The sequence below is a fragment of the Equus przewalskii genome, chromosome 21 (assembly GCF_037783145.1).
Source record: "Equus przewalskii isolate Varuska chromosome 21, EquPr2, whole genome shotgun sequence".
NCBI classification, from domain to species: domain Eukaryota; kingdom Metazoa; phylum Chordata; class Mammalia; order Perissodactyla; family Equidae; genus Equus; species Equus przewalskii.
In genome coordinates, this window is record NC_091851.1 from 45,303,684 (window position 1) to 45,319,967 (window position 16,284).

At 50.3% G+C, this 16,284-nt stretch overlaps 1 protein-coding gene across 2 annotated transcripts; it reads left to right on the top strand.

Moving 5' to 3' along the window:
* Positions 1-3,212: 3,212 nt before the first annotated feature.
* TUBB1 (tubulin beta 1 class VI) lies at positions 3,213-16,243 on the top strand. 2 transcript variants are annotated; one of them, XM_070589641.1, is made up of 4 exons: positions 3,213-3,342; positions 14,017-14,125; positions 14,639-14,749; positions 14,875-16,243. In XM_070589641.1, the coding sequence occupies exons 3-4, from the start codon at positions 14,689-14,691 to the stop codon at positions 15,951-15,953; spliced, it is 1,140 nt and encodes a 379-aa protein (XP_070445742.1). In that variant the 5' UTR covers positions 3,213-3,342; positions 14,017-14,125; positions 14,639-14,688; the 3' UTR covers positions 15,954-16,243. The 2 variants fall into 2 exon arrangements, with proteins under 2 accessions (XP_070445742.1, XP_070445741.1); XM_070589640.1 differs by lacking the exon at positions 3,213-3,342 and adding an exon at positions 9,910-10,171.
* The last annotated feature ends 41 nt before the right edge of the window (positions 16,244-16,284 follow it).

Sequence of the window (16,284 nt, forward strand, 5' to 3'; positions counted from 1 at the left end):
GCCCAGGAGTTTTGATCTTGTTCTTAAAAAGCTATTGCTGGGGCTGGTCTAGTGGTGCAGAAGTTAAGCTCACACGTTCCGCTTCTCAGCAGCCCCAGGTTCACCGGTTTGGATCCTGGGTGTGGACATGGCGCCGCTTGGCAAAAGCCATGCTGAGGTAGGCATCCCATGTATAAAGTAGAGGAAGGTGGGCATGGATGTTAGCTCAGGGCCAGTCTTCCTCAGCAAAGAGAGGAGGATTGGCAATAGTTAGCTCAGGGCTAATTTTCCTCAAAAAAAAAAAAAAAAAGCCATCGCTGAGGTAAGGTGCAGACACGGGCTCTGTCCACTGATGTGTCTTTTATCTTCTCGGGAAGTCAGCTGCTGGACACCCTCAGGGTCAATGCACTGTTAGGAGGCGGATGGGGGTGGGACGCAGCTGCCACCTGAGCCTGTGAGAAAACACTCAGGTTTGAGCTGTGGGGACTGGTTTGCCCCAACAGGGGTCCTGGGCCTGGCCTCAGAGCTTCACTCTGGGTGTAGACGGTGTGGCTTCGAAGGGAGTTGCCAGCCGAGACTTCCTCTTCCCACGTCCACTCTCTCCTGCATGGCTAAGCTCTGTGTGAGGAGAAGCCCTGCAGGATTGTCCCTGTGATGGCCTCCAGGCAGCGTCTTCTGAAGAGGTGGGTTTTTGGTCTCCTCTAAGGAAAAGGCTAAAAGCTCATGTTGGTGAAGAATGACCAGAGTGGTCACAGTATTGCAGGGTGGCAAATCTTGTGGGGACCTCCGAGTACGCATAGACTGTCAGGGCCCAGAAGGTGCATAGTCCGACCCTACGTGTTACAACGTGGGAAACCTGAGGCTGGGAGGGGGCCCTGGCGCAAGGCCTTCCCTCTGATGGCTGGGCCCGGGGGTCCCGGCCTCATCCCCGATATGCGGTGAAAAGGCGCTGAACCCAAGCTTTTCTGTGCATGTAGCTTTGGGAGACCGGGATGCTCTGAAGACGCCCTGGGATTCTCAGAGAAGCTTTGCCTTGTTTAGAGGGAGTTAGGACAGGCAGGGCCAGCTTCTCAGGCATGTGACCCCTGCAGTCACACGGGGCCTCGAGCTCAGAGGGCCCTGCGCCTTGTGTGATGCTGGGCTGTGCAAGGGCCCACATTTTCATTTTACTCCAGGCCCTGCAAATTCTGGAGCGAGGCCTCCAGCAAGGGTCAGACAGACAGTGGGAAGTCAGGCACCATTCATCCCTGTGAAATGCATTAAAAGAGAGGGAAGGTGATATTTTCAGGCTGGTAAGGAATAGGACATCCAGAGTTGACAGGCTGTGGCACAGCAGCATTTCTCTGACACAGAAGCAACTTGGTCTGCAGGAAGAGGGGAGGCAGCCAGACATTTGAAACCACAACTTTCAAGGCAAGAAGAAGTGAGGTCTGGTGTGACTCGCTCTGCCTCTTCAGCCCCCGTGGCGGGTCAAACAGACCTGGGGCCCTCCCTTCACCTCTGAACTTGGCTGTGGTCAGTGGATATGTGTCTGCCCAGCTGACCGCTCTGAGAGGTGGGCTGGCCGCGTCACTTCAGGGTTTACTGTGACTGTGCATGGGGTCCCTTTCAGCACAGGTTCCTACACATGTTCTGTTGAGGGGCCTGCCCTGGACCCAACCAAACCCAAATTTTGGTCCACAGCATGTGGTCAGAGCGGAGGTGGCATGCTCTGCTATTGGTGAAGGGTGGCTGGCCCCAGGAGCTGTCTGAAGGGAGCGTGGATAGACTTAAAAGGCCACTGGGACTAAGGAAGAGGGACGATGCACGAAAGAACCTGATGGACCGGCCGCCCCCCAGCCGCGTGCTTGTCTCTCGTTAAAGCAGACGCAGCTGGGCAGCAGCTTTGGGGCCTTCGCCAACCTGAAAGCTGTGTCCCTTTCTGATACCATCATGCGTGCCTGTGAGGGAATTTTGTGGCTAATGACTCATCTCCTCCTCTGGCCTGGAATGGAGGAGGCTCAGGGCAAGGCCCTGCGACCAGCTTACCTCTGAGGCCTTCCTCCCCTGAGCTTGGCTCTAGCAGCTGCCTCGTATGTAAGCTGCTGCGAGCTCCGCCATCCAGTCTGGCGCGCATCCAGTGGGCCCTCGAGACTCGGAATCTCCCCTGAAGCCACTGCAAAGTTCTCCACCTGGAAGCCACCCAAGTGCCCTGGGCTTTTCTTCCTTTCATGGAACTGAGTCATACCTGCTCCCCGGTGGTGCTTAAAGGCAGAGACAGTGACATTCTAGAAGACTCTCCAGTCTAGGCAGTGTCTGTCCTCATTTGTTCCTTGGCACAACCTGTGCAGTGGGGTCAGATGGCATTGCCCCATCTTACAGGTGGGCAGACTCAGGCTCTAGAGAGGGCCGGAGACCTCTACTCCCCACGAGGTTCCCAGGTGGCAGTTGAAACTAGTCCCTTTTGCTGTTTTTCACCCCATAAAGTGCACCCAGCCAAGGCCATGACACAAAAGCCTATTCATTTCTAAAAATTAGGTTGATTTTTCTCTTCATCCCCATCAATACCGTGCACACTTTAAGTTCGGCCGGGGCCGGCCCGCCTCCTAAACTGGAGGAGAAGAAGACAGGAGGAGCTTCTTCTGTCTGTGGAATTGCCTCACGGTCGTCTCTTTCCTTCTTCCTTTGTACCATGTTTTCTGGCTCCTGCCTGGCAAGCTGCAGACATTTCCTATTACTCTACATTCCTGAGTTTTGCCACATCCTGGATACAGCATTTGTTTGCATGGATGCTGACAAGGAGGGGAGGCAAGGCTGGCTTTGCAGGGCACCACGGCTTCCTTGCCAGCCGCAGGGGCTCCTCTCCATTCCACACGGCCATTAAGTCAGACACTTGCGCCAACTCCCAGATGCCTTTGCAGCGAAGGCCTTCCCATGGGGTGGGTCAGGTATGCCATTGACCCTGCCGCTGTCCCCAACTGCCATCATCACCACACCCTCTCTTGGCTGCCCACACTTGCTCAGGAGGGAACACGGCTCCCCGGGGTCATATTCGTGAGGTTGGCCTGTTGGCATCACCTTCAGAACACGCCGGCCACAGCTCACCCTGGAGCTGGCCCAAGGACTCTCTCGGAGGGGCCTTGCTCATTCATCTGCTCTGGTCTCTTGTCTCTGAAGTCAGGCAGTCAGCAAACTCCTCCGGAAGTAGAAAGTGCTTGGAAAAGGATAAAATGGGGCGTGCCAGAGCCGGGGGCCCTCTGAGGAGTGTCGTCTGGGACAGCTCTCTTGGCCATCCATGTGAGTTGGATTGAATGATGAGGACACACCATGGAAAGTGCTGGACTTTTTAAGCAGAAGGAAGAGTGTATGCAAAGGCCTTGAGATGTAAGCACGCTTGGTAGCTGTGATCAACTGGAAAGGGCTGTGGGAAGTGTGGCAGCAGAGATGGCTGGCAAAGTGGTGGCAGGACGAGGTCACTGGAGAGCTCATAGGTGGCCTCTCAGACCTCCAGGCAGGAGAGAGCGCTGCAGCCGCACTCTGCAACCCAAGGCCATGCTTCCCACAGGCTGCCTCTCCTTTGTCCCTCCCTCCTCAAGGTAGGCCTGTATCTCAGTCTCGTTCAGCTCCCTCCCTGGACCCCTGCAGGTGTTCTCCCATCAGGGAGCTGAACGACAGGTGGGCTGTGGTAAGAGTGTTGGTTTTGCTGTGGTTGCGGTTTGTTTCCAGGAGGGCAGCGGGCGCGATCTGATTGATGTTTTATAAGGTCCTCCGTTGGCGGTGGGGAGGATGAAATGGAAGAAGTCAAGAGTAGCGGTCAGTTAGGGGCTATTGTGGTTGTGGACAGGAGAGCTAGTGATGGCTTAGGGACGCTACTGCAGAGATGCTGAGTGGATATGTGGGGCTCTCTATCGGGGGGAGGGCTGGCAGGACCCAGTTATGGACCAGAGATGAGGAGGAAGGTGAGATGAGCAGTTGAGGCTGCTCAGATGCCTAGCTGGAGGCTGTCTGGCTAGCCAACCTCTTGTCACTTCAAATTGTACCCCTAGACATAGGGGTCCAAAGAGCCGTGACCCATCTCTGGTGCTGCTGTGTTATACTGGACTTGAGCATGTCAGTTTCCTCTCTGAGCCTCTGTTTCTTCTACTAATGGGAGAGCCATCACCTAGCTCAAAGGCAGGCTAAATGAGGTGATGTGTGAGAGACCATGGCAGAGATCTCGGGAAAGGCCAGTGCAGGAATCGAGTGCTGCCATGTCTCTGAGTCCCTGGAGTGCAGGCCCCATCTTTCTCACTTCTCTGAGGACCCCCAAGCCTCCCAGAGAGGACTCAGCCAATGTTTGTTGGATAAACGAATGGATTTCTGAGACTCATACAACAGAGATTTCTTGGACAAACACTGGGCTTGAAGAAGAATATATTTTTGTTTGATTTCAGCTCTAGGTGCTGCCCCATATTATGCTTATCTCTGTTCCTGCTGCAGAACGTTGCTTATCAGGAACTGCACACCTTGGGAGATGGGAGAGATGAAATTGAGAAGGTTAACGTCCCCATGCATGTTCAGAATCACAGAATCACCATTCAGGGGAAGTGGGGTGTGCGTGTGTGCGTTTCCTCCTGTAAATCAGAGATGCCACAGCCCAGGGTGCTGATTCTCAATTTACCCAAAGAGGTGGCACAGTGTTTTACGCTATGTGGGCTTAGAGTCTGGAAAGGGATGGAGAGCAGCCCGAGGCTCCAGTGTGGTACAGGTATGATGGAGCATCTCAGCTGGAGGGGAGGGAGCTAAACTCCTCCGTGTAGCTGGGCAGCCTGGCTCAGTGGAAACCAGCAACATCCTCTAGTCCCTTTCTGCTTGTACTTACTTAGTTACTTATTCATCCTCCCGGAACTTTCTTTTACAGTCAGAGAACACACATCGAAGCAGAGTACAAGAAAGTAGAACTCAGTTCATCTGATGATCTTCCCACACCCGCTGAGTCACTCATAATGGCCCCTCAGATGTCATTTTCTTGCTAAGGCATTTGGAAAAATTTTTGCTTCTGAATCACAAGCAAACACTATAATTCAACAATCTTCTCTGAGTTATTCAGGGAACTTCAGTGCTCTCAGAAGTGGAAGATCGGGCGGATGAAATCAATGAATTCTCTGAGCACTCTGTTTTTCTCCTAATTATATTTCATTTGCCGAAGGGAGGGTGAGGACAGCTCCATCTGACCACTGGGGGACATCTCCTGGGGGAAGTCTGGAAGCAGCTGATTTGGGGTTTCTGGATGACACTCGGTTTTTCTTATCATCGTAGTTCTGTTCCCATAATAGACCCAAGCGTCATCCAGGAAAAGGCTCTCTCCCACGGCCTCTCCTTGTGGACCGCTATTGCGACAGCCTGTGGAGGAGAGTGTTTCACCTAAGGGCCAGCCGGTCGTCCCCAATCACCTCAGTGTCCCCAGGCAGGAGGCCCCTTGCCCTGCGGCGTCACCTCCTGGGCTTGCTAAGGGACTCTTTGGCTCCTGCCGTCTGCCCTTTCGGGCGATGCTCGCTGAAGCTCTGTGCTGGAGCGCGGTCCCTGTTAACCTGCCTTCGCCGCAGCCCTTCCCTGGGGGGAGAAAATGACTTTGTCATTCATCACAGATGGCCACCTTTTATCACTTGCCGCAGTTCAGGGTTGGGGGGGGGTCACCTTCAGCCTGGCAGGAGAACAGACCTCGGGTTAACGCTGGCTTCTCAAGGGACACACACCGATCACCTGTGTCTCAGCCGCAGGGGCTCCTCTCCATTCCACGCGGCCATTAAGTCAGACACTTGCGCCGACTCCCAGATGCCTTTGCAGCGAAGGCCTTCCCATTGGGTGGGTCAGGTATGCCATTGACCCTTCTACTGGTCTGAGAAAGGCACTCTATATGCACCGCTTCACTGGATTTCACTAAATTGGCAGTTAGAGGAGAGCTCTTTCCCCGGGGGAACAGGTACCTTCATAAATAAGGACAAAGAGCGGTGACACGGGGGGATGGCTCTTCAGACCCACTGCGTTTCCTAGCACTCTGTTCTACCCAGACATTTCAAATTCAGATAGACAGCCTCTGTGCCCCTCCTAGATCAAGCCTGACATGCAGCAGGTGCTCAATACCCAGGCGTGGAAGCAATGGCGCTGTGTACGCAGTGAGCCACATCTTCTCCTTCCATCCTGCAAAGCAGACTTGAAAAACATTGCTTTGCAGAGGGATGTTGGGGGGTCGGCTGCAGCGTGCTCAGCGAGCACGATAATGGGACATGGGACCATTATCCTGTTTCACAGCTCAGAAAATTCACGTTTGGGGAGGAGGTGGGCCCCACTCAGTGGCTCAGCCCACCTCAGCTCAGAGGACCCGCAAAATCTCTCTGCCCGGCATCTACCCCCACCTCCAGCAGCATCCAAAGCTCAGCACACACAGGACTGAGCAAACACGGCCGGTGGTGCTGGGAATCAAAGCAAACAGGATTCCTCTTTCCCCCCTTTCTGCCAACTGCCCCATTAACAGAAAAACCTTTTACGCGCTCATCTGGAAACCTGGCCTTTTGCCTCCCTGAGCAAACTGAGGTGACCGAGAGGAATGTGCTCCAGGGCGGAGCTGGGGGACCCCAACACACTGGATCCTGCTCATACAGCAGAGAACAAACACGGGAAGATCAAAAATGCCCCTCCGGCCCGGCCCAGCGGTCCCTGTGGTGGCCAGCACGGCCCCCTTCAGCAGCTCTGCCAGCTGCCGCTTCCCGTAATAGCTCCTGCGGTTACTCCCTCTACAATCCATTCCTGACGTCCAGGCTTCTTGGAACAGTTTATACTTTCAGCTTAGACCACCTCTTAGTGGACGGAGGAAAAAGTCCTCGGGCACCATGCCCACCACCCCCGCCCTGTTAGGACATACTCGTGAATAAATACATTGTTGGTTTTAAGAAAACTTGCTGTTCTGAGCAGAGCTGCTCAAGCTCGCCCAGCTGTTGGCATGCGCTCTACAAACATTTATTGAGGCCCTGCTGTGTATCAGGCACTGTGGGCACTCAGAGGTGAAACGGCACCAGCAGCTCCCAGGCTGGCAGGGAGATAAGGCATAAATATAAGTAATTAGCAAACACCACCGAGTGTGGTAACCACCAACGAAAGTGCTGGGGCCACAGGAGGTCGGGCATCTCTGACCAGGGAAGTGCCCGGAAAGATCACAGCCACTCCAGGAGGGCTCAGGGCAGCGACTTGGGGATTTGCAGGAATCTGACATCTGGGGGAGGGCTGAGAGGGCAGGTGGAGGAGGACAGAGGGGAGAGGAAGGGGCGGAGGGCTGGGAGGGAGGCTCCAAGGGAGGGAGGATGGGGTGACTTCTACGGAAGCTGGAAAGTCCATTCTGTGTATATTTTTTATTTTGTGAAAAATACGGCTAAGCACATGCAAATTTCTTTTGTTTTTACCTTTTACACCTTCTTCTCTTTACCTTTAGGGGCTGCGGGGTTTGGACCAGGAGCATCTGTGACTCATGTGGCCATTCAGATTTGAGTAGAAAAAAATTCCAAACAGAGAAATGTTCAAGAGTACTAATCTTGAGCTAAATTTGGAAAAATTCACCAGTTGTTAACATTTTGCTACATTTGCCTCACCTCTCTCTCCGTTTATCACGTTGTTATTTTTGTTGCCCAACTGTCTGAGAGTAAGTTGCCAGCATGACGGCTCCTGACCCTTGGATACTTCATAGTACCTCCTGAAGGCAAGGATTTCCATTGGCATAACCCGGGGGCCATGACCTAATTCAGGAAATATAACACGAATGCAATGTTATTATCCAGTCCACACGTTCAAATGCCCACAATTGTCCCAGTAGCACCTGTAACAGCAACTATTCCTGGTCCAGGACCTGACACCCCGGGTCACAAGTGCTCTTAGTTGCACGTGGCCCGTGAGGTCACCAGACAGTGGAGGACAGGAGCGGTCCTGGTGCTGGCACCGGTAGGACAAGGTCCTTCCCCACCTCTAGCTTTTTCCTCTGGTGTACAGCTCAGGTCCTTTTACTCTGTGGATGAACTCCTTTGGGAGTAAGTAGAGGCTATTTACCCCCAGAAAGTCCATTGTTAGTAACTTTCCTGCCCATGTGCCTGACCTAGTGTCTTGGACCTCACCAGGCCTGTAGAGAGTGCAAAGGGTTTAGGAGCTGACCGTCAGGAGGGGGCTTGGGCAACAGCAGGCAGACCCCTCAGTGAGCCCACTGGTCTGGTCAGAGGCCAGGGAGGGGAGGACACCAGGACTCTGGGTATGAGCACAGTTCTGTCCTGCCTTTAGATCCATGTCCTGGGGGATGGTGTCTTCCTACATCAGTCCCCTCCACGGAGGGCTCTGTGAGCTCACAGGCTGCCCGCATCTCTCCTTCATTCCCATAGCCCCAGCTCCCAATGTGTTGAAAGCTGTTGAGCAAATGGGGGGTCCAGCCTTGGGGTGCCTGGCAAATGCCAGAGAGAAGCCCTGAGAAGCAAGTACTTCCTGGGCTGTTGCCCTCATCCCAGGGTTTCAGGAGTGAGACCTTGCTCTGTGTGTGCCCTGTGCCTGTACCTCCAGAGCTCACACAGCACCTCTTACCAGCTTTTCCCTCATCCAAATCCAGGCTCTTGCTTCCTCTCTGGGGCTCCAGTTCCCCTCTTCTGCGGATCTGGTATTCCATCTGCATCTCCTCCAGGCGGTGGGGCAAATGGACATAAGAACGAAATCCCGTCATGGGCATCCTGGGCAGGATGTCAAGCTGGCGGTTGGTTGGGCCACTCTGCTCTGTGCTGCCGGGCTGGGCAGGCTTGCAGGCTAAGAGGGGATGGATGGGGGGCTGGTTTGGGAAGTTGTGTGCTGGGAGCTCAGGGAGGTGTGCTGAACACCCTGTGCGGCCAGTCCTTGCTGGGTGCCAGGGCAATGCAGTGGGGAGTCCATTCGGTCTGGGAAGGGGAACCAATGGCAAACAATGAGTCTCTGGACAATGGAGCGAGGAGCCAGGAAGGGCGCAAGGGGGCAGCCAGGCCCAGGCCTGGGCAGAAGGCTGGGCAGGACCTCGACAGAATGACCTGCAGAGTGGGAACTGGCACTAAGGGAGAGGAAGGGTAAACATCGGTGTGAGCGTGCACGATGGCAAAGGGCCGGTGCAGCCAGGAAGCCGCTGGTCCAGTGTGCAGGTATCTGCCACAACCCAAACAGCACAGGCTTTCTGAGGGCCGAAGTCTGCAAAGGGGGCTGGGAAGGTAATTTGAGGCCAGGTTGGGAAAGGCCTCGATGACAAGCCGTGGAGTTTAGGTTTTTCTCTCGTTTGTAGTTTCCCAAACTCCTACGAATCACGTCACCTTTGTAATTCTGGTCAAGTTCAAAAAGGAAACTTTCTTTCCTTTTCATTTTACTATTATAAATACCAGTTATTTTCTTCTATTAACATTAGCGTATACAACATAAAAATTGTCTGCCCGTGTCTCCCCCAAAGTCACTTCAGTGCCACCAGTGCTTGTCAGACCACTCCTTAGGAAACACGACTAAAGACAAAGGGAGCCATGGCAGGTTCTTATGGGAGGATGGGGAGATGACTTACTGGTTGTGTGACTGTGGTGATGTCACTTCATGCTCTGGGACATCATGGCCTCATCTTCAAGTGATGGGTTTAAATAAAACGATTTCTAATAATGCAACTGGCTTGGACAGGCGAAGTTCTTTGGAGGTGGTCCTGGTCACCCCAGTGAGCTAGGAGCCATGGCTCAGTTGTCACACCTTGTGCCTCACTAGCAGGGAGCCCAGAGCCAGCTCTGGTGCCCCGAGTCTGCCACAGCAAAGCCTACCTCTGGTGCTGGCCCTCCAGGCACTGTGCACGACAGCAGCCTTTGGCCTTGAACTCTAGGAAATGACCAGGCAATATTGTGTGTTGGGAGAGGAAACTTTCCCCCTGACCCCCAACCCCCTCCACTGCCTCCCACCCCACAAGGATGATAGGCACAGAGCAGAAGGGTGGGGCTGGGCCTCGGGGCTGGACGTACTTGGGTCACACTGGGAAGATAACTTGGTCTGCTGGTCCCATCCCTGCGACGCCCAGAGTTGTGTTGGGCTCACACCAGTGAAGGGCGGCTCTCCCCGAGTCTGAGGATTCCGTGAAGATCCTACACTTAGGTGCAAAGCCAGGATGCGTGAAATCGTGCACATTCAGATCGGCCAGTGTGGTAACCAGATCGGAGCCAAGGTAAGGAAAGTCAGATGACTAGCACTGGCTTTACCACGGTTCACAGGGGTACCAACTAAGAAAATACCCTGAGTTAGCAGGGAGACAATGAACCCAGAGGAGTGCATGCACTTGCTGAATATTTTATTTATAAAACAGTGCCTTTGGTTAAAGAGACCAGGAAACAGTAAAGGCTTAAAGGGTTAATTTAGTTCATGTTGATTTTGTCGACAGTTACATGTGTATAATACATGTCAAGCATTTTTACTTTTATCACCTTAGCAACAAACTTTTCATATCTAAAAACAGTAATTTGTTTCAAAACAGTTTTCTGAAGTTTGTTGGGAAACTTTTTTTAATTGAGGTCATAATAGTTTATAACGTGAAATTTCAGTTGTACATTATTATTTGTCAGTTACCCTATAAGTGCACCCCTTCACCCCTTGTGCCCACCCCAACCCACTTCCCCCTCGTAACCACTAAAGTGTTCTCTTTGTCTGTGTGTTAGTTTATATTCCACATATGAGTGAAGTCATAAAGTGTTTGTCTTTCTCTGTCTGGCTTATTTCTCTTAACATAATACCCTCAAGGTCCATTGTTGCGAATGGGACGATTTTGTCTTTTTTACGGCTGAGTAGTATTCCATCATATATACCACATCTTCTTTATCCAATCATCAGTCGATGGGCACTTGGGTTGCATACACATCTTGGCTATTGTGAATAATGCTGCAATGAACATAGGGGTGCATAAGTCTCTTTGAATTGTTGATTTCAAGTTCTTTGGATAAATACCCAGCAGTGGGATAGCTGGGTCATATGGTATTTTTATTTTTAATTTTTTGAGAAATCTCCGTACTGTTTTCCATAGTGGCTGCACCAGTTTGCATTCCCACCAGCAGTGGATGAGGGTTCCCTTTTCTCCACATCCTCTCCAACATTTGTTACTTTTAGTCTTAGTGATTATAGCCATTCTAACGGGTGTAAGGCAATATCTTAGTGTAGTTTTGATTTGCATTTTCCTGATGATTAGTGATGTTGAACATCTTTTGAACATCTTTTCATGTGCCTAGTGGCCATCTGTATATCTTCTTTGGAAAAATGTCTATTCATATCCTCTGCCCAGTTTTTGATTAGGTTGTGTCTTTTTTTGTTGTTCAGTTGTGAGAGTTCTTTATATATTTTGGAGATGAACCCCTTGTCGGATACATGACTTGCAAATACTTTCTCCTAGTTGGTGGGTTGTCTTTCATTTTGTTCCTGGTTTCCTTTGCCTTGTGGAAGCTCTTTAATCTGATGAAATCCCACTTATTTTTTCTTTTGTTTCCCATGTCCGAGCAAAGATGGTTTTTGAAAAGATCCTTCTAAGACTGATGTCAAAGAGTGCACTGCCTGTATTTTATTCTAGGAATTTTATGGTTTCAGGTCTTGCAATCAAGTCTTCAATCCATTTTGAGTTAATTTTTGTGTATGGTGAAAGATAATGGTCTTCTTTCGTTCTTTTGCGTGTGGCTGTCCAGTTTCCTTGGGAAACTTTTTATACCGTATCAGTAAGATATCTTTTCCTCCCCTCCCAGTTTATGTTATACAGTTAAAAAAGATCAATTACTGTTCCATTTAGTATGCAACAGAAAATTAAATAGGGAAACCTAAAAGTTTTTGTGTCCAGTAGTAGAAATAATTAAAATATACCCTCTGGAGGATGAATGATTTTTCTCCCCATTCCCCTCTTAAATTTTTCTACCAAGTATCTAGCTCAATTGGCTGAAACTAAGAAAACAGACAGAGCCCACAGCTTCCCATCCTAATCGTCAGATGCCTGCTCCTGCAGCGGGACAGCTGTCTGACTGTTCTCTTTGCTATTTTGAAATTACTTTTACTACTATGAACAGCATTAAAACTAAGGTCTTTAAAATTTTTAAAAATTATGGTAAAACACATACAGCATGAAATTTACCGTCTTGACCTTTTTTTTTTTTTTTTTTTGAGGAAGATTAGTCCTGAGCTAACATCTGCTGCCAATCCTCCTCTTTTTGCTGAGGAAGACTGGCCTTGAGCTAATATCCATGCCCATCTTCCTCGACTTCATATGTGGGATGCCTACCACAGCATGCTTGCCAAGCGGTGCCATGTCCACACCTGGGATCTGGACTGGCAAACCCTGTGCCGCTGAATCAGAACGTGCAAACTTAACTGCTGTGCCCCCGGGCTGGCCCCTGTCCTGACCATTTTTAAGTGTACAGTAGCAGTTCAATAGTGTGCTAAGTATATTCACATTGTTGTGCATCCAATCTCCAAAATGCCTTTCATCTTGCAAAGCTGATGCTCTGTCCCCGTTGAACACTGACTCCCCATCTCCCCTCCCCCATCCCTGCCAACCACCATTCTGCTCTCTGGTTCTGGGAATCTGACTGCTCTAGGGACCTCATATAAGTGGGATCATACAGAATTTGTCCTTTTGTGACTGGCTTATTTCACTTAGCATAATGTCTTCAAGGTTCATCCATGTTGTAGCATGTGACAGAATTTCCTTTCTTCTTAAGGCTGAATAACAGTCCATCCTATGGATAGACCACATTTTGTTTGTCCATTTATCTGTCAACGGACACTTGGATTGTTTCCAACTTCTGGCTATTGTGAATAATGCAGCTGTGAAAAAACTAAGGTCTTTTAATGCAGGTGTTTAAAACCTAGGGCAAAGAATATTACTGCTTGAAAAGAAGTTGTCATCCTTCTGTGCCACAGTGATACGATGTTGTAACCAAAACACACACAGAATTGGGAGGCACAAGCCCCCACTGCTCCGAAGGTGGAAGATAATATGTAGAGAGGACCTTGAGAGGGAGTGCTGGGTCTAGATAGGGTCTTAGCACTTACTCCAGAATTAGTGTGGTCTAATGGTTAGAGCCCCAGCGACTACTTATTAGTTGGGGCCAGAAGAACTTTAAGACACATTTAATTTGTTGTGTCATAGAACTTAAATTTATTTATTCTTCCACACTCTGAACACTGCTGGTAATTTGCTGTAAAATAGAGTCTTGTTAATAAGACCATGGCCAGAGCAGGGCTATCATTTACAAGATATGGTTGGGGAAACACACTTGGGGATTTTAACATAAATGAATATATTTTCATTACACTTTAATATGTGCTTCTCCAGGGCAATAAAAAGGGGCCATCTCAGTAACTGTTTCCATATTAAGAGCCTGGTACATATCTATATTAATAAATACAGTATATGTGATTGAAAGTGTAATATGTTTCAAATAGTTACAAGAGAACAGCTATGCATAATTTTGAACTGTGTGCATACTGATTATCAAAAACGCTTGCAGCTTAAAATGGTGCATACATGTCCTTGTTGTAGGCTTTTTGGAAAACTGTGAAAATAAATCCCCAAAGTGAAAGGAGATATTATTGTGAAATCAGATAAGAATTCAGTCTGTTTTCATTTATTGGCATCTATCCTCTCCTAGCTTGAGGCACCATAAGCACAAGTAGAGATACGCTGTCTGACGTGAAATTCTAAAACAACAGTTTAATGTATACAAAGGCCTGAATTTAACAGGACCAAAATCCGATTTAATACTTTATGTGTCGACATTTTATTTAAGGAGTTAGGTGGGTATACATGCAGTCTTCATATTCATGTTTAGCAGAGGCAAAAAATGAATTAGGCCATGGAGCAGGCGTTTAGGAAAAGAGCCTAAAAGAATGTCTTGGGAAGGGACAGTCAAGTCCACCCAGGGAAGCAGGTTCAGAAGCTCTCATTTTCCATCTTTCTGCTCAATCTGCTGGCTCACTGGCACCAGCACGGCCTTTTCCAGGGTCCCTCTGGACACTGACCTTCCCTCTTTCTGCTTTCAGTTTTGGGAGGTGATTGGTGAAGAGCATGGGATCGACTCAGCTGGGAGCTACCACGGGGACTGTGCTTTGCAGCTGGAGAGGATCAGTGTGTACTACAACGAGGCCCACGGTAGGATGCCATGCTCTGGTAGCAGTGGCCACCAGCCCTGGGAACACGGTCAGAGAGAGGAGGGCCCATGAGACTGCAACGTCACATGAGTAACGTCCTGGCAGAGCAGCAGAATTCTGAGAGTGACAGGTCCCCAAGCCCCGTCTGAGGGCAAGGCCTGGTGAAGAAGTCACTGAACAGGGGCACGCGTCTTAACGCAAGTTTAAGCACCAACCTTCCTTTCTAGTTTTTAAATAAAAACCAGAATCATTTCTAATAGGAAAGGACTCTCTGTCATTGGTAATACAACAAACAAAACAGACAATAAGGGAAAAAATTTTTAAAGGTATTTTACGGATTTGTGATTGTTGCTGGGGTCAAGGATATGATTTCAAATCTCTTTCTACCAAAGACGATCTCTAGAATACCGGTTTGGTTTTTTTTTTTTACCAGTATCACAAGGTTCTATTTTGATGAAACATTAACTTTTAGAAAAACAACAATTTGCTGACCTCTTCCTGTTTTTCTACACAGGTAAAAAATACGTGCCCCGGGCAGTCTTGGTGGACCTGGAACCTGGGACGATGGATAGCATCCGATCCAGCAAATTGGGAGCTCTCTTTCAACCAGACAGTTTTATCCATGGTAGGTTTTTCTGGAAAGTTCCACCAGGAGGAGATGAGGATGCCTCCTAGTGGTACCCTTTTCTCTCCACCCCCACACCCCCTGCCTTCTCTGGGCCAGGTAACCACGACTGCTTTCTGCCACAGGTAACTCGGGGGCTGGTAACAACTGGGCGAAAGGCCACTACACTGAGGGAGCGGAACTGATGGAAGCTGTCCTGGATGTCGTGAGGAGGGAGAGTGAGAACTGCGACTGCCTGCAGGGCTTCCAGATCGTCCACTCCCTGGGTGGGGGGACGGGCTCCGGGATGGGCACTCTGCTCATGAACAAGATCAGGGAGGAGTACCCGGACCGCATCATGAACTCCTTCAGCGTCATGCCCTCCCCGAAGGTGTCCGACACGGTGGTGGAGCCATATAACGCTGTGCTGTCCATCCACCAGCTGATCGAGAACGCAGACGCCTGCTTCTGCATCGACAACGAGGCCCTCTATGACATTTGCTTCCGCACCCTGAAGCTGACAACGCCCACCTATGGCGACCTCAACCATCTGGTGTCCTTGACCATGAGCGGCATAACCACCTCCCTCCGGTTCCCAGGGCAGCTCAACGCAGACCTGCGCAAGCTGGCGGTGAACATGGTACCCTTCCCCCGCCTGCACTTCTTCATGCCCGGCTTCGCCCCGCTCACAGCCCAAGGCAGCCAGCAGTACCGGGCCCTCTCAGTGGCCGAGCTCACCCAGCAGATGTTTGACGCCCGCAACACCATGGCTGCCTGCGACCCCCGCCGTGGCCGCTACCTGACAGTGGCCTGCATCTTCCGGGGCAAGATGTCCACCAGGGAAGTGGATGAGCAGCTGCTCACCGTGCAGACCAGGAACAGCAGTTGCTTTGTGGAGTGGATCCCTAACAATGTCAAGGTGGCTGTCTGTGACATCCCACCCCGGGGGCTGAACATGGCTGCCACCTTTATAGGCAACAACACGGCCATCCAAGAGCTCTTCAATAGGGTTTCCGAGCATTTCTCTGCTATGTTCAGAAGGAAGGCTTTTGTGCACTGGTACACTAGTGAGGGGATGGATGTAAACGAATTTGTGGAAGCTGAAAGTAACATCCATGATTTGGTATCTGAGTACCAACAATTTCAAGATGCCAAAGCGGTTCTAGAGGAAAATGAAGAGGTCACTGGGGAGGCAGAAATGGAACCAGAAGACAAGGAACATTAAGCACAAGGCGCTGCGAGCCTAAGCTGCAGGGTGTAGTCACTTACACAACAGTGTCTCTTAAGATGAGCGTTTCCCTGCAGCACCCCCGAGCCTATTCCGCACTGCAGCATAGGGAGCCGGACCCACACGCTCAGCATCAGCTTCCACACAGGCCCATGGGGGAGGGGGCCGGGGAATAACCGATAGGCATTAGGGTCTTCTGCTGGCATTTACTAACCTTGAAGAGTTTGATATTCAAAGCACACTCTACTAACTGTTTTGAAATAGTAAAGTGAATTTATCAAAAAGCACTCCCTTTAAGAATGTTTATTGGGTATTTACTGTATGCATA

What these genes read in the sequence shown, in the direction of transcription:
- TUBB1 (XM_070589640.1), top strand. Translation starts at nt 10,115, where the DNA reads ATGCGTGAAATCGTGCACATTCAGATCGGCCAGTGTGGTAACCAGATC. An exon ending in GTAACCAGATCGGAGCCAAG is followed by an intron (nt 10,172 to 14,016) that starts GTAAGGAAAGTC and finishes TTCTGCTTTCAG; the next exon opens with TTTTGGGAGGTGATTGGTGA. An exon ending in ACCAGACAGTTTTATCCATG is followed by an intron (nt 14,750 to 14,874) that starts GTAGGTTTTTCT and finishes TTTCTGCCACAG; the next exon opens with GTAACTCGGGGGCTGGTAAC.